At 48.7% G+C, this 17,975-nt stretch overlaps 1 protein-coding gene and 1 long non-coding RNA gene across 2 annotated transcripts in view; both read left to right on the top strand.

The window, feature by feature from the left end:
- LOC126068358 (uncharacterized) overlaps positions 1-17,975 on the top strand; it is a 266,350-nt gene that overhangs the window by 64,370 nt on the left and 184,005 nt on the right. The window lies entirely within an intron of this gene.
- Positions 7,412-12,528, top strand: LOC126068351 (ral guanine nucleotide dissociation stimulator-like). The gene is made up of 6 exons (XM_049870827.1): positions 7,412-7,564; positions 8,469-8,564; positions 10,162-10,355; positions 10,995-11,054; positions 11,967-12,160; positions 12,406-12,528. Exons 1-6 carry the CDS (start codon positions 7,427-7,429, stop codon positions 12,519-12,521), a joined length of 798 nt encoding a protein of 265 aa, XP_049726784.1. The 5' UTR covers positions 7,412-7,426; the 3' UTR covers positions 12,522-12,528.

Below are 17,975 nucleotides of genomic sequence, written 5' to 3'. Positions count from 1 at the left end.
TACTAATGAGTGCTCTTGGGATCAATCCCTATGGGATAATGGAAGAAAGCAGGATTGGACAGAGAACAAGTTGGGCTGTGGTGCTGCCACAAGAGGACCTCAGCCAATCACGTGAGATCTGAAGCTGTGATGGTTTGTTAGAATTTTTCTGAGTTGGGGCAAGGGAACAGGCCTTTATACTTCCTCAAAAGACAGTCACTAGACATGGGTTGCCCACCAGGAAGGAGGCATGACCTTCGGAGGGGTGCCATCTTCAGCTGAGGGTAATTCCCAGAGAGGGCTCACAGCTGAAGGCTATCAGCTGGCCACCCTCCCAGCAGTGGGGGGTAACAGACTCCAGTCCTGAAGGGGATCTGGGTAGAGAAGGACAGTGCAGAGCACAGTTGTCATGTCCTAGGCTCCTTCTACCTTTCTGAGCTGCCACTCTTAGCATTTGGCTTTCACGCTCACGGTTGCTTCATGCTCTCAAGATGACTATTCCACCCCCTGCCTTATTTCTGCACTCGAGGCAGAAATAAGAAGGATGCAACAAGGAAGAGGAGGTAGCACCTATATTAAGAAAGGAATGATTTCCCAGAGATGTCCACCAGTCTTCTGTTTACATCTCACTGGCCACAACTTGTCACATGGCTATTTCTAGATGCAAGAGCTGATGGGAAATGAAAGTTTTAGGCAGACATATTGCTGCCTCGATGAAGGTCAGAATTCAGAGTTTTGATTTTAATGAAAAAGCAGAGAATGGAGATTGGAATTAGGAACTAGCAGTACTCCCACACCATCTGATTTTCAAAAATAGTTCACTCTCTTTGACAAGAAGTTGGCAATTCTGTATAAACCTCAAGGATGTTTTTCCCTAATTTCTTCCCAGAAGCCACTTCTCTATCTTAATCACACATTAGTTGTACTACTTCCTTCTGTGGCCACTGCACGTTAGGATTCCTTTTCTAGTTGTCATGATCATCTCAAAAGAGTAAACCTTAAACTTCTTTCTTACTGATTCATCATTTCTCTCTTTTTCTCTCTCTCACACACAGGCACAGATACGTGAGGTTTTACTCTTTCTATGTTTCTGAGAGTAGAATGATAGTAACAAAGTGCCCTCATTTCATCTAGTCTAAAATCATCATTATATCCTTGTCAGTGTGGGATCAAACTAAAGTGCATCTAGAGATAAAAGAGGAACCATTGGCAATAATGGGTACACAGAGGATAGAGGTATAGCAAATCCAAGGTGGGTAATCCAGCCAAAGTAGAATGGACTGGGAAAAAGGTTGCCAGGTTTAGCAAATAAAAATTTAGGATACCCAGTTACATTTTAATTTCACGTAACTAACAAATAATTTTAGTATAAGTATATCCCAAATATTGTATGGGACACACTGATACTAAATATTTATTTGTTGTTTATCTGAAACTAAAATTTAACTGGTTACCCTGTGTTTTATCTGGCAACCCTGACCAGGAGGAATAGTGTCCACACCGTCACAGAGCTCGATACTCCTACTGTGCCCACTTCTCTAACTACTGACTTCACCTCCTCCCCTGGAGCTTTCCCATAAACGTCTAGCCTGAGAACTACTGTTCTGTATGTTTGGAGACTCATCAAGACAGCTAAAGCTGAAACATTCTTTTCTAAAGCTTACATTTTTTTTTTATTGTCTAGAACACAGACCCCCTTGGGCATGTAGATGAGCTTCAAGTGGGTCTCTGAATCCACTGAAATTGTGGCCTTATATTGTTTTCATTTATTTATATTCATTCATTCATCCTTTCGTTTAGTCATTTGACAAACATTTATGGCTCCTTACTGTATTAAAGGCACTAAACAAGGTCCAGAGAAAAAAGTTAAATAAGAAAGAGTCCCTTCATTCCAGATGCCCATGTTATATATGACATAACCTACTCTCGGGTGTAGTTAATGGTGGTGCGCCAGGGACCCTTGGTGAATCCTACAGACATGGCTGGAGGCTTTGCTGCCAATTTGCTGTGGTATAAGTCTGTCCTTTCTGAGCATATGGACTCAGAAAACTTGATAGGAGAACGCAATGCTTCAAAGGTTAGGCCACACCATTGCATTGAGTACTGAAGGGAGCATGAAATGAGGGGTATTCTGCTATCTTGCATTATTAGATCATGAGACTTTTCCATGCTTGCTACTATGTTGCTACTATGTACCAAGCACTCTAAGAGGACAGAAGCCCAAATGAGAAGCAAAGAATTGTAATTGGAGGTTTTCACTGTCAAGCACTGTGAATGAACAGGACCCTTAAGGGAGAGAAGTAGTGAGAAGGTCTTTTCCACAGGACTTGATCATAGACAAACTTCTTAACCTGCCCCTCCAAAGACAGGGATTGGAGAGGGAGTACAGTGGTCTCTAGTCTTTACCCTTTGAAACAGCTGACCGGTTTAAGGAAAAAACCTCACAGACAGAGATGCTGAGAAAACAGTGCCAGTTATTCGTGAGATTAAGGGCTTTGCTGAAATACTCTCACAACTAATGTCTAACTCTATCGTTGACTTTGGACTGGCAAAGAAAAGGGCTAATATCAACCTTCCTCTTTCAGACCTCTCCCCTAAGAACTGAGAATGCAGAACTACCCACTTCTCCCCAGCCTCTAGAAAGAAGGGAACAGATCTTGAACATGTATTCTACTCCTGAGGGATGCTGTTATCTTTTATTTTGAAGTTTCTGGTGATTAGATTTGAGAGAGAGAAAGAGAAGACAGATTCAAAGATCCCAGATTTATCTTAAAAACACAGCCCATAGCCAGAATGCTCCTTGGAAGCAAGGATGGCAAGACCTGTCTCCCGTGCTTTGAACAAATTATCAGGAGGTTCCAGTCCTTGTGGATTTAACAGGCTTGTAAAACATACTACAGAAAAGCTTCACCCTTAGGTATGGGCCAAGGGCTCCCCTTCTCAGGATCTATGCCTCAGGGAACCTATGCTTTGGAGGGCTTCCTTGAAATTTTCTATCTTCCTCTTGTAGGTGGGGCAGTACCATTTGGGCAGGATGCCCAAAGCCCAGGCAGGGATCTACAGGGACCTTGTTGCCTGTTCTGTCCTTTGGAGCACTCTCTAATTCTCCGCGTCATGGGTAGGTTCACCAGATGCCCCAAGAAACTCTGGGCAATATATCCATGGGGTTGTCCCAGAGCTTCTGGGCTTGGCCCTGGATCTACAATAGCAGTCTGGTGAGCATATTACTCCTGATGGCATAAGCAGTACTTCTTGTGTGGGATCACATGAGATTGGAATAAATTCACAGTTGGGGGAAAAGGTAATTAGCCAGCTCCACTAACCAGCAGAGCTCAGGACAGAAGCGGCTCCTGCCTAGGCATAAACACTCCATGGACTTTGAGTATCTTTTCCCCCTGCATGGACCTGTGAGGGTTTATTCCAGGAGAATTGGCACTTGATGGCACACTGCAACCATTTCATCCCCACGGTGGAGAGGTGAGTGTTTAATATTTGACACCACTTTGGCTATTAAGCAGGGTCCTCACCAACCCACATCAGGGACAAAAGGACTGGTGGCTCCACTCAGGTCACCCAGTGACCTGTGACAGGGGTCCAAGAATAACTGCTACCTCCCAGTCCTTACAACCAAAAGCACTGGGGGCCCATGGTCCATCTGCACAACCCACCCGCATGTACGCTCTAGGCAACAGGGACCCGCTTTCCTCACAGACACTTGGGGAAACTTTCTTAGCCCCCTGCCTTGTTCACAGCATGACTCCCTACTGCAACCAGATACCAGTACCTACGACAATCACCTCTGCCCCTCTAAGATTGTATGACAGAGCTTGTACCACACACTACATGATGATCTACCTGGACACCTGAGCTGAATCCATACAAGAAAAGTGAATGGACTCCTAGACTGATAACATCTGATAACAGCTCTAGCCATCTGGTGACAGGACAGCAGACCTTCAAAGGCAAAAATAATCCAGCTAGCTCACTCAAGCAACCCATTTGGGCATATCAAAACAAAAAAACCAAGAAGCTACAATACGGGAAGCTAAAAATCTTGTGAGTGGGTCACTAGGGGTAATAGTGAGTGGTGCTACTCCCATTTCTCCCCTTGATTCTTGGACCCATGAATCCTGGCTATGGGAGATACAACACTGTATACTGGATGCTGCTTTAGAGCATATACAGCTTCTAGGTGAACACTGCCCCAACCCTGCAAGGTACTGCTACCTAGCTGGCACTGTAATTGTGTCTTTAGGAGTCCATTCCATCATCGTATCAAACCAGCTACTTCAGGATGATGGGGAACATGGTAAGACCAGTGAATTCCATGATCATGGGCCCACTGCTGCATTTCATTTGCTGTGAAGGGAGTCCCTTGATTCAAGGAAATGCATGTGGGATACCATGATGGTGGATAAGGCGTTCTCTAAGTGCATGGGTGGTAGTTATGGCAGAAGCATTGCATGCAGGGGAAGCAAATCCATACGCAGAGTGTCTATTCCCCTGAGCACAAAACGCTGTGCTTTCCATGATGGAAGTGGGCCAATGTAAACAGCTTGCCACCAGGTTGCTGATGATCACTTTGAGGGATGGGGCCGAATAGGGGACTCAGTGTTGGTCTCTGCTGCTGGCAGATTGGGCACTTGGCAGTGGTTGTCACCAAGTCTGCCTTGATGAGTAGAAGTCTATGTTGCTGGACCCATGCATAACCTCCATCCCTGCCATCATGGCCACTTTGTTCATGAGCAATGATGGAAGTACCTGGGAAAGGAGGATGAGTGGTTTCCATAAAACACGTCATCCTATCCACTTGATTGTTAAAGTCTTCATCTGCTGAGGTCACTCTTTAGTGAGCGTTAACATAAGACACAAATATCTTCACTTCTTTGGCCCATTCAAAGTGGTCTATCCACATACCTCTTCCCCACAGATCCTTATCTCCAGTTTCCCAATCATGTTCCTTCCAAGTCCTTGACAATCCAGGTAAACCACTGGCCACAGCCCATGGATCAGTATACATACAATCGCACATCTGGCCATTTCTCCTTCCAAGCAAAGTGAACACCCAGGTGCACTGCTCCAAGTTCTGCCCATTGGGAGGATTTCTCTTTACCACTGTCCTTTAGGGAGGTCCCAGGAAGGGGCTGTAGTGCTGCCACTCTCCACTTTCAACTAGTGCCTGCATATTGCACAAAACCATGTGTAAACAAGGCACGAGTTTCCACATCTTCAGTCACCTGATCATAAGGAACACCCCATGAGGCCACAGGTGCAGACTGGGAGATGAAAGGTAATGTGAGAGGAGTGGAGACCATAGGATTTGGGCCATTTCCTCATGCTACTTACTTGTGCCTTCAGGTCCTGCTCAGGCCCAATCTTGAATATACCGCTTCCATTTTTTTTAATGTTGGAGTGCTGCTGGGCAAGTCCAAATTTATGACTCTCAGACAACCTCCAGTTCATAATGGATAATGAAGATAGATAAAAGAATGAAAACAAATACATGCAAAGAAAAGAGCATGTTCTATAGAGAAAATAATGTAGGGTGCTCTGCGCTAAGGCTGGGGTGTGGTCCAAAAGGCCTCACTAACGTGACATTTATGTGTGACTGGAATGACAGGAGGGACCAGCCCTACATGAGTCTGGGGACAGCGTGCCAGGGCGAAGACACAGCTGGTGCAGAGACTGGGAGGCGGACATGAGTTTGTCTAGGGCCGGGAGGAGGTGGTTAAAATGCAGCCAATATGGCTAGAGGAAGCTGAGGGGGAGAGGAGGCAGGGAGGAGGAGGACAGATCCAGGACCCATGACCTGGTGGGCTGGAGGAGTTATCTCTTGCTCGCTGAGAACAACAGCCCTAAAAGCAATGACTCACAACAGCACACAGTCTCTGTGGGCCAGGAATCCAGGCAGGGCTTACATGGTGACTGCCCCAAGTTCTCAGAAGCCTGTAGTTGTGGTCTCAACTTACTCTTGACTGGGGAAGATCTGCTGCCTACTCACTGCCGTGTCATGAGCAGGATTCTGAGCTGTGGGACTGGGGAGCCTCACTTTCTCTCTGTTGATGAAGACTCTCCCTCAGGTTTGTGACATGAGTCTCTCCATGGGCAGGTCATACATCACAGCTCCTTCCCGAGGGAAGGGGGGAGAAATAGAAATAAATGAAAGACACTCAGGGAGAGAGATGACTTAGACAGAGAGAGAGAATAAAAGAGAGCCAAGAAACATTGCCCCATATGCGGTCATTACGAGTTGAAACCGAATCAGTGGCACCTAACAACAACAACATTCTTGAGAAGCGAGCCGCTGAGTCCAATCCACACGGAGGGGAGGGGGTCACCCAGGATGTGGAGACCAACAGGTAGGACTGTTGGGAGCCATCGTGCAGGCTGCCCACCCGCTAGTCTGAGATGAGGCACTGGGTCAGATTCTATATAATGGAAGTTATTGGAGGGTTTTATGCACAGGGTGACAATATCTGATGTTCATTTAATTTCAATCCCCTCCCGGTGCAGGCTGGGAATTGAGGCCAAGAGGGGAAGTGACTTTCCCAAGCTCACACCACCAGAACCCAGCCCTGTTTGGAGATGTACTCCATGCATCTTCCCACCCTTGCTTGAAATTCTTCCATCTCTGAGTTTGTGCATTAGCTACAGGAGCAGATTATCCAACAGGCAAGTAAACACGGTGAACACCAAATCTTTGATATGGCAAAACCCATGTGAAATTGTTCACTACAGATTAGTAAGTAAGCACAAGGAGACCTGTGTTTACCTTGCTTACAGGGTCATCTGCCCCCATCAGGGACTGTAAATTTGAAAAGAGGCTTTGATTCTGTAGGAAGGTGCTGTGGGGTTGGGAGAGACAGATGCCAGCCATACCTAGAAGCAGAGTATTAGATGTGGTAAAAAATTATGAAAAGGTGAAAATGTTTATTATAGATGATCTGGTAAGCTGGTAAGCCCTGTGCTTACCTTGCCTACTAGATAATCCACCCCTGGTTAGCTTCAGGTAATTCCAGCCCATGGGTTCTATAAGTATTACCTCACATATACCTGCTGAGGTTCCCAGGAAGAAGATACTAAAATGTTCCCTACTGTGTGGGTAGAGGACTGGGGAGGCTCTGAGAAGCACAAAGACTTGTCCAGGGTCACAAAACTGATCTACTCAAAGCTGGGGCCCTGGCTACCCCCAGGCCTTCCACAGGCTCTGGGGGTGGGGGAGAGGGCTGTGTTGGTGTCACTGTGTACAGTTATGGAGATGGCATGAGGAGAGGTGAGCATTCAGCAGCACAGTGGGGACTTTGGGGACATCTTAACTGACATCAGGCCCAAGCCAGGAGAGCAGGACGTGACCTCACTTCCTTGACGACACAGTACATAGAACTTGGAACCCTGGTAACCAGCACCCTACCCAGCTCACTTGAGTAGAGATACTCAAACTAGAAACATGTTTTCTTGTTGTCTCCCATCTTCCCTTGTGTCAAAGCTTGAGAGACCCAGGAGTTCGACATTTTCACCAAGGCTGAGACGTGGTCTTGTCCCCCACTCACGAAAGCTCAGGCCATTCACCAAAAAGAATCCAAAGGTAACACAGGGTGGCCCAGGGATGCCAATATAGGCCAGGCCACCACTGTGATCCCACCTGGGCAGTCCCACACCCCTCCCCCAGGTCACGCCATCCCCCAGGCCATGCCAACCCTTGTCCTCATGGGGTCCCTGGTAATGGGGGCTGGGAGGAAATGTGGACAGAACTGAGGAGGCAGAAAGTTGTTGGCTGAGGCAGGGTCCATTTGGGAGAGAAGTGGTGAGGTCAGCGAAGGAGGCGCCATGTGATCTGGGGAGATGTGGGAGAGGAGGAGTGATAATGAGGATGATGAAAATGGGGCTGCTGCTTCAGGACTAGCACACATTGAGGGCAACCCCAAGCTCCATCCCCACGGTCTCTCACCATACTGGATTCATGGGGCTGAGTCTGACCACGGCTGGGTCTAGTCCATCAGATTGGGTGCCTTGGAGACCAGGGGTGCAGTGGCAAGTGTGGAGGCCTCTTTTACTTCCCTGCCCTGATCCCTCTGATCACACAGAATGCTGGGATTTAAGTCTACCCAGGGGTTCCAGTTCAGACCACATCTTAGGGAGGGACTGTCGGGGTCACAGCTGAGTCAGCACGCTCATTTGGGCCTTCTCAGAGATCCAGCTGACCCTGAGTGGGGACTCAAAGTGCAGCCCTAGCTGCTGGCATTGCCTCAGCCACTGTTGACCCTGTGCCAGCCCAGCTTCTGCCAGATCCTGCTGCAATAGGCAGAGCTTCGTTTTTCTATCCGTGGACTTGGTCAGGGCTACATGGTGCTGCTCACAGTCCAACCCACCCAGTATGGGGGAACTGGGAGCTCCTCGGAGGCACAAGGGCTTGATGGGCAGAAAGGGAAGGAGGTGGCTCAGAGGGGCTCTTGATGTATCCCTGGCAGCTGAAAGCACTGTCTCTGCAGAACTGCCAGCAGGAGATCCCCAAGGAAAAGGAGAATGGCATCGTCTACTCGGTCTACCCCAAGAAAGGGGCCAGGAAGGGCTGGCAAAGGTTCTGGGTGAGTGCGGCTAGAGGGGAGCGGCATCCCCATCCAGGGACCCGAGATGACCAGAGGGGGCCCAGGGCTCAGGGCCCAGACACCACCCTGTAGACCTCAAGTTCCTCTCAGGGCTTTCCCTCTCGAGGGTCCCCAGTTCCCTCCCAAAGGAATCAACCTTACCTGCACAACACTGCCTCCCCTGCCCTGGCCAGCAACAAAGTCACTCTTCCCGTATTTGTAGGAACATGAGAGAAGAGCTTTTTATACTGTCTTCACTTCACATAAGCCAATGCATCTTTTGCACGTTGCTGCCGTTTTAGTGCTTAACTTTCAACCCCAGAGCCCCAGGCAGCAGTCGGCTGGACTGTCCTTCCACACCTTCTCCCAGCTTCACACATCATCACACTTAACAGGCTTCTTTTACCCTAAAGGGTGGGGATCAGTGTATGACTCACCTTTTTCTATAACCTCCAATCTTGGGGAATACATCACGTGACCCCTTCAGGTCAGGGGCTGTACCCTGACTCGATACAGAATGCTGCAGAAGGGAGGCCTATACCCACAGTGACTGAGCCTCTCGCTGCTGCTGTCCCTGGACTGATTCCTTCTGCTGCCCTTTCAGCAGGGCTGCAGAAACGCTTACATGTGTCCTCATACCCTGACCCACCCAGGACAGACTCCCAGGAGTGGCATGCTGGGCAGAAGGATGTGCACATTTCAAGTTAGGGTCACTAGAGCCAGACTCCTTCCCAAAACAGCTGTCGCGGTCCAATGGCCCAGCAATTTGTGATGCTGGCTGAGTCTCTGCATTAAGCCCGTTCCAGGTATTATGGTTCCTTTCCATTTTGCCAATCCACTGTCAGCGTGGCCAACAGAACTGCAGGGTGGCTCTAAGGCACCTGTTGGCCCTGAGAAGCTGAGCCACCTCTCAGTCCTTTACCAACCATTCACATTTGTCCTCCCTGAGCCATCTGGTCAGGTCCTCGGCTCTCTAGGGGTCTTTCTCCCACCCCAGGATCTCCAGGCTCTCACACTTGGCTGGATCTGGGTGCTCCATAGCTTCAGGTTCTCAAAACCCACTTTCACGTACAGAAAGAAAAATCTGTGTCTTGCTTATCTCATGGGTGAGTCTGCTCTGTGCACTGTCTTCAGCTGGGAGGAAGTGAGCTTGAACCATACCTTCCCCTCAGAGTCAGGAGTGGAAGAGGCCTCACATAGCACAGAGGGAACATCATGGAGCCCTAGTGTCAGACAGTTCTGGGCTCGGACCAGGTGACTTCAAGCAGACAATGGATATCACCAAGCCTCTCTTTTCTCATCCCTGAAATGCGGAGTTTTGTGAGGACTCACTGGGATACAGCTTTTCCTCCAGGGAGATACCATGGTTACTTCGTTAACAAAATCACTTCAGGCTCCTAATGTTTGTAATCATCCCCCAACTCCAATCCTGCTTTGTAAGCTGAGGCCTGTTTGCTGCTCAAGGCACTGGTGTCCCACCTCCTGACACAGATCACTGAGGGAGAGGGAGTACCTGGTCTGAGCTCTGAGCCCACAACCCTTCTGTTGGTTCATGGGGCTCCCTCTGACAATATGTCGCCCCTCTGTCCCATTCCAGTGTGTCTCTGGTTCTGACGAGGACCTGGATGAGGCCTGGGTGATGAAAACCTTCAAGGCAGGCTCACTGGAGAAGCTGGTGGAGCTCCTGGTGCCTGCCTACCTAAAGGATGACTTCTCCTACATTGAAATCTTTCTGGGAGCCTACAGAACCTACGCCACCATCCAACAGGTCCTAGAACATCTGCTCCAAAGGTGAGCCCTCCACAGCCCAATGGGGACTCTACCCCCTCCCAGCTGTGACTCTGGAGAATGTCACTTCACCACTCAGAGCCTCAGTTTTCTCCTCTGAGTAGGGTGCTAAAGGTCCAATCAGCTAGAATTACTGTCAGGACCACATGAGACAAACCACAGGAAGTGTGTACCCGGAGCCCAGCTCTAAGGTGAAGGGTGCTTGAGGGGCTGGGATGTTCACATTTATTATTTTCCTCTCTCCCGTGAAGAAGCTGTCTACGTGACCCCTCACTGACTACATACCCTTGAGCAAACCTACTTAACATTTGTAAAGAGGAGGTGCAGATTCAATTTAGTGGGTCCTTTTTTCTCCTTGGTACAGCCAGAACAGGGATCCCTGGAGGATGATAGAGGGGCCCCAGGACTCTTAGATACCTGGGAAGGTGCTGGTTGGGTTCACTCATTCACCAATCATCCATGAAGCCCCTACTGTTGCAGACACTGTTCTAGGTATTTAGCATTGTTCAGTGAACAAAGCAGATAGGAAGCCCTGCCCTCCTAGGATTCTGTTCCAGTCTGAGAGTCAGACAGGAACACTAGACATCTTAAGCAAGTAGTGTCCACAGTCCATTAGATGTGACACCCTCACACCACCTCTAGGTATGGATGTAACCATCCCTATTCTGCTGAGTACGGTGAACCCCAGGAGCAGCTGAAAGGGTGAGTGGACTTTGTGTGGAGAAGGAGGGCCTCCTATCTCTACAGAACGGTGGAGGTTTTAGGGGTCGTGTGTATGGATTGGGGTTGGCAGACCCTGGCCCCACACATCTAGATTCCACTAGAGGGATGAGTTTAGGGGTACCCCTGCAGGATGTAAGCAGTCATACAGAGATGGGAGTGGAACCTGGGTGTCATGGGCAGCAGAGGGGAGGCTGGGGGCTCAAAGAGGCCCCTGAGAGAATTCATCCTCCCACAATACCCTCACATCACTGCTTCCTCCCTTGTCTATTTGGTGCCTAAAACAGGAGGTGTGGGGGGGCGGGATTGGAGGAAACTGCTCCCAAATCCCGATCCCCGGTTGTGGGTGCTCAGCTGCATGTGGGGCCCCTGTCCCAGGGGAGAACAGTGTCCGTGGGAGAAGAGATGCTCACACACATGCAGAGAACCAGGCAGCACACTGGTGCACATGCTTCAGAGGAGGGGCTCTATGGCCTGGGCATCTGGGTCAGGAGATGGACTCTGTGTGTCGCCCAGCATCAGATAATCCTGGAGCACTACTGTGTGCCAGGCTGTGAGGTGAACCTGCAGACACGCATCTCCGTGCCCTTAGAGGGTTACTGTCCAGTGGGGAGAGGGCCAGGGGACAGAAAGGGATGTAATTCAGACTCCCTAGAAGGGAGAATTGGTTAGACCATTGATAGGGAGCTCCTTGGGACAAGCCTCTGTGCTAGCCTCCTGTCAGTGACCAGGCCTGCCACTGTCAGGGCAGTCAGAGGGCGTGTGCAGGGCAATGCTGACCTTCGGAAAGTCAGGGGCAGACAGAGGGACTGGACCCTTGCAGGGGTGTCCTGGGAGGGCAGTATGGTGGGAAAAGCCAGACCTCTGACCCTGCTCTTCACCACCCATCCCTAGCGCCATCTCTTTTATCCTGGGCACATGGCTGAAGGAATACTTGGAGGATTTCAATCAGCCCCCGGACTTCCCCTGCCTAAAGCTCGTGGTGGAGTATGTGTACGTGAACATGCCAGGCTCACATCTGGAGCATGATACCCAACTTCTCTTGGCACAGCTGGATCAAATGGAGGTCACTGAGGCAGAGCCAGAGGGTGAGGAAGACTGGCCATGACTGCATGTGAGCTTCTGAGGGGTACGGGGGAAGACCCCCAGAGGCTGGGGTTGAGCCAGAGTTCAGAGTAACTTCAGAACCTCCTCTGGGGGACTACAGTCTGGGAAGACTTCCTGGGGTGGAAATCTTGGGAACGGGCTTCTCTTCGTGGCAGTGGGTTGTTTCCCATCACTGGGAAAGCATGAGGAAAGGCAGTCATGTTGGTGAACCTTTCTCCTCTTGCAGCTCTAAAGCCGGGGCCAGCGCCAACTGCAAAAGAAGCTCAAGAGCTAACTTTGCCCCAAGAACCGGCTCCTGGACAATCTCCTGGGGTACATTCTGCTCCTGTAGCAGCACCATAGCTCCATGGCATACCACCTATTATGTCATCAGCTCCAGCACTGGCACCAGATAGAGAGCTGGCTGAACGGATGGATCCCTCTCCTGGGCCACCTCCAGAACTGGCTCCCAAACCACTGGCTGATGTCAATCCTGCTCCTGCTCCTGTTCCAACACTGGAGTCTGATGGAGCCCAGGTCTTCCCCCAGCTCCACCACCAGCATCAGATGGAGAGTCAGATGGAGAGGTGGATTCCCATCCAGAGCCACCTCCAGAATGGGATCCTGGACTGCCAGCTGACATCGATCCTGCTCCTGCTCCAAGACAGGAGGTCAACAGAGCACCAGCTATTCCATCAGGAGCTTCAGCTCTGGCAGCAGACGGGTAACCCGCTGGAGGTTCACATTCTTAAGCGGGGCCACCGCCTTAGCCGGATCCTGGACCACCTGGTGATGTCCATCCTGATCCTGTACCGACACCGAAGCTCAATAGAGCACCACCCAGCCCATCAACAGATGGAGAGCCCTCAAGAGAGCTGGGTTTTTACCCTGGGCAACTTCCAGAACAGACTCAAGGACCACTTCCTGAGTCAGATCCTGCTCTTGCAGCAACATTGGAGCTGGGTACAACAACAGGTCCAACATCACCAAGTTGAGCACTGCCACCTGACAGACAGCCTGCTGAAAGATTGGATTATCTCCCTGGGCCAAGACCATAATGAGCTCCTGGACTGCCTGCTGAGGTCCATCACAAGCCTGGACTAACACTGGAGCTCCAAAGATCACCATCACCAACTCCAAAACTGGTACCAAATGGAGAGTCAGCTGGAAGATCAGACTCTTATTCCGGCTCCTGGACCACTGGCTGATGTCAATCCTGCTCCTGTACCTGCAGCAACACCAGAGCTCACTGAACCCCAAAGCCCTCCATCTCGATCTCTGGCCGGGCACCAGGAGAAGAGCCTGCTGGAGGGCCCGATTCCCATCCTGGGCCACCTACAGAAATGGTTCCTCAGCCAACTGCTCTGGCACCAGCACTGAAAGTCCTCAGAGCACCAGCTCTTTCATCACCAGGTCCAGTAGTGGCACTAGACAAAGAGTCAGCTGGAGGGGTGGATTTCCATCCTGGGCCACCTACAACTGGCTCACGGACAAACAGCTCTTATCAATCCCGATCCTACTCCAACACTGGAGCCCCATAGGCTATTAGGTTCTCCACCTCTAGCTCTGCCTCAGGCACCAGAGGCTGAGCCAGTTGCCATACCTCAACAGGAGCTCCTCATTCATGGCCAGGAAACATTAGCCTCAGAACCAGACATTTTCTTCTTCTCACCTCAGTAGGTATTTTTTTGCTTTTGTTGTAATATTTTTCCAGCTCAATTTATGCTTTAGAGTTTATACTATATTAACTGGTAGATTTCTCATTAAATAAAGTTTTGTTTAAATAGCTTGAAAGTGTGTAATAGAGTGGCCTTACCTACTTTCACAATCCTATTCAACCATCACCAGTATCTACTCTAGAACACTTTCATCACCACTGTGATGGTTAGTGTTATGTGTCAACTTGGGGAGGCCATGATTCTCAGGGATTTGGCAAAAATTATGTAATCCTGCTCCATTTTGTGATCTGATATGAGCAGCCAATCAGTTGGAAGAGAAGTTTCCTTGGGTATGTGGCCTGAAAATTAATATATCTTTGGGGGTGTGCAACCATTAACCTAGCCAATGCTTTTTTCTCTATGCATGTTTTAAAAGACCACCAGAAGCAGTCTTCCTTCAGCTGGTAAGGCCAGCAATACTCCTTCACTATTTTATCTCAGGGATACATCAACTCTCAAGTTCCACGGGAAACTTGATCACTTTTCCCTTCCAAAAGACGTCACACTGGTCCATTACATTAATGGCATTATGCTGACTGAACCTAGTTAAGAAAGAAGTATCAATACTCTAGACTTGTTGGTAAGATCTTTGCATGCTAGAGGGTGGAAAATTATTCTGACCAAAATCTAGGTGCTTACATCTCAGTGAAATTTCTAGAGCTTCAGTGGTGTGGGGCATGTTGAGATATTCCTTCTAAAGTTAAGGATAAGTTGATGTATCTGGCCCTTCCTACAACTAAAAAGGAGCCACAACACTTGTTGGGCCCCTTTGGATTTTGGAGGTATCACATCCCTCATTTGGGTATGCTACTCCAGCCTATTTATCAATTGACTTGAAAAGCTGCTAGTATTGAGCAGTGCCCACAAGAGAAAGCTTTGCAACAGGTTCAGGCTGGTGTCCAAGCTGCTCTGCCAATTGGGCCATATGATCTGGCAGAGCCAATGGTTCTGGAAGTGTCAGTCGCAGATAGAGATGCTGTTTGGAGTCTTTGGCAGGCTGCTATTGGTGAATCACAGGGCAGATCATTAGGATTTTAGAGCAAAGCCCTGCCATCCTCTGCATTTAACTACTCTTAGACAAACAGCTTTTGGCTTGTTACGGGGCCTTAGTAGAGACTGAACACTTAACCATGGGACTCCAAGTCACCATGTGCCTGAGCTGCCCATCATGAACTGGGTGTTGTCTTATTACAGAGCCATAAAGCCGGATGTGCTCAGCGGCACTCCATCATTAAACAGAAGTGGTATACAGGATATCGGGCCTGAGCAGGACCTGAAGGCCCAAGTAAGTCGCATGAGGAAATGGCCCAAATGCCCATGGTCTCCACTCCTGTTACATTACCTGCCCTTTCCTAGTCTTCATCTATGGCCTCATGATCAGTTGACTGAGGAAGAGAAAACTGGTGTCTGGTTTGCAGATGTTTCTCTGCATGATATGCAGGCACCATTTGAAAGAGATGACCTCGTGTCTGTCTGCCACACCACCCTGCCCAGTAAAAGCATTAGCCCCTCCACTTCCATCTCATGAGATTAGCCCCAGCCCAGCTGCCTCTAAAGAGCCCTTGCCTGAGTCATTGCCCGGGGCATCATCTGAGGCAGATGCTTTACAACACAATGCTGAATGTTCTCAAAACAATTCCACACTACTGATTCTGGCTTCTAGACCTATAACTAGACTTAAGTCCCAGTGAGCCCCAAAAGGTAAAGTACAAAGTGTGACCCAGGAGGAGGTATGCTACACTCCAACAGAACTGCTTGACTTTTCTAATATGTACAAACACGAACCTGGGGAATAGGTGTGGGAATGGTTATTAAGGGTGCAGGATAATGCTGCAAGGAACATAAAGATGGATCAGTCTGAGTTTATTGATATGGGTCCACTAAGCACACATTCTTCATTCAATGTTTTAGCTCAAGAAGTTAGGGAAAGATCTAACAGTTCCTTTGGTTGGGTTGCCGAAGCATGCATTACCCAGTGGCCTACACTAAATCAAGTTGAGGTACCAGACCTGCCTTGGTATACTGTAGAAAAAGGTATTCAAAGACTTAGGAAAACTGGCATGCTAAGGTGGATTTATCAGGTTAAACCCACAGACCCACACATGCAATGCCCAGAGAACACACTTTTACCACAACTGTGAGGAACAAATTTATGAAGGGAAATCCAGCATCCTTGAAGACTGCTATGATTCCTATTTTATGTAAATCAGATCTGACAGTGGGAACTGCCCTAACTGAATTAAGACAGCTACATTCAATGGGGCTGATTGGACCCTGTGATAGCAAGGGCCAAGTGGTGGCACTCAATCGAGAAGGACAAGGTGGGCATGGTAACAGTAATGGACAGCAAAGTCACAGCAGTAATCAGAATAGTCTGACTCATATGGACTTATGACTCCTTAGTCATGGTGTTCCTAGGAGTGAAATAGATAGGAAATCTACTATTTACTTGATCTGTACAAGCCGATGAATTCTAGGTCAGGTGAAGAGCAGTCTAACTCGAATCGCCCTCAGTCAACTCCCATACCTGAGAGAATTTAAAGACCCACAACCCCTTGAATGAAGGGAAGGCCAGGTCCCCATGACGAAGGGCTCAAATACACTGCCAAAAATTTATATTGTTATTCTCTCCCCTAGCCTTCCTCAAAGGGATGTATGACCTTTTATGAGAGTGACTTTTCATTGGAGAAAAGAAAATAATCAGACTTTTTGGGGATTACTGGATACTAGCTCTGAACTGACACTAATTCCAGGAGACCCAAAATGGAACTGTAGCCCACCAGTCAGGGTGGGGACATATATAGGTTGAGTTATGAATAGAGTCTTGGCTCATGTTTGTTTCACGGTAGGTCCAGTGGGTCCCGGAATCCCCCTGTAGTGATTTTCCCAGTTCCAGAATGCATTATTGGAATAGACATACTCAACAACCTGCAGAAGCCCCACACTGAATCCCCAACAAATGGAGAAAGGGCTATTTTGGTAAGAAAAGCCAAGCGGAAGCCATTACATCTCCCCTTACCCAGGAAAATAGGAAACCAAAAGCAATACTGCATTCCCCGAGGAATTGCAGACATTACTGCCACCATCAAGGACTTGAAGGATGCAGGGGTGGTGATTCTCACCACATCCCCCGTCCAACTTGCCTATTTGGCCCGTGCAAAAAACAGATGGATCTTGGAGGATGACAGTAGATTATCAAAAACCTAACCAGGTTGTGACTCCAATTGCAGATGCTGTTCCAGATGTGGTTTCATAGCTTGAGCAAATTAATACATGTCCTAGTAACTCGTGTGCAGCTATTGAGTTGGCTAATGCCTTTTTCTCCATGCCTGTTTGGAAAGACCATCAGAAGTTTGCCTTCAGCTGGCAAGGCCAGCAATACCCCTTCCACTTGCCTGCCTTAGGGCTCCATGAGCTCTCCAGCCCTGTGTCACAATTTGGTCAGCAGGGGCCCTTGATTGCCTTTCCCTTCCATAAGATGTCACACTGGTCCATTACCTTGATAACATTACTCTGGTTGGATGTATTAAGGAAGAAGTATCAGTGACTCTGGACTTACTGGTAAAACATTTGCCTGCTAGAGAGTGGTAAATTAATCCCACAAAAATTCAGGCTTCTACCACCTCAGTGAAAATTTTAGGGATCCAGTGGTAAGGGGCATGTGGAGATATTCCTTCTAAAGTGAAGGATAAGTTATTGCATCTGGCTGTTCACACAACTAAAAAGGAGGCACAGTGGCTAAGGACCTCTTTGGATTTGGGAGGCAACATATTTCTCATACTCCAGCCGATTTACCAAGTGACTGGAAAAGCTGCTACTTTTGAATGGGGCCCAGAAAAAGAGAAGGCTCTGCAACAGGTTCAGGCTGCTGTGCAAGCTGCTCTGCCTCTTGGACCGTATGATCCAGCTGATTCAATGGTGCTTGAAGTGTCGGTGGCAGACAGAGATTCTGTATGGAGTCTCTGGCAGGCCCCTATTGGTGAACCACCCCACAGACCCTTAGGATTTTGGAGCAAAGCCCTGGCATCCTCTGAAGATAACTACTCTCCTTTTGAGAAATAGCTTGGCTTGTTACTGGACCTTAGTAGAGACTGAACGC

Source organism: Elephas maximus, chromosome 27, assembly GCF_024166365.1.
Source record: "Elephas maximus indicus isolate mEleMax1 chromosome 27, mEleMax1 primary haplotype, whole genome shotgun sequence".
NCBI lineage: Eukaryota > Metazoa > Chordata > Mammalia > Proboscidea > Elephantidae > Elephas > Elephas maximus.
Note: the sequence above shows the minus strand (reverse complement) of the source record. Positions and strands in the feature narration are given on the sequence as shown.

What these genes read in the sequence shown, in the direction of transcription:
- LOC126068351 (XM_049870827.1), top strand. Translation starts at nt 7,427, where the DNA reads ATGTTTTCTTGTTGTCTCCCATCTTCCCTTGTGTCAAAGCTTGAGAGA. An exon ending in CTAGAACATCTGCTCCAAAG is followed by an intron (nt 10,356 to 10,994) that starts GTGAGCCCTCCA and finishes CACCACCTCTAG; the next exon opens with GTATGGATGTAACCATCCCT. An exon ending in CACTGAGGCAGAGCCAGAGG is followed by an intron (nt 12,161 to 12,405) that starts GTGAGGAAGACT and finishes CTCCTCTTGCAG; the next exon opens with CTCTAAAGCCGGGGCCAGCG.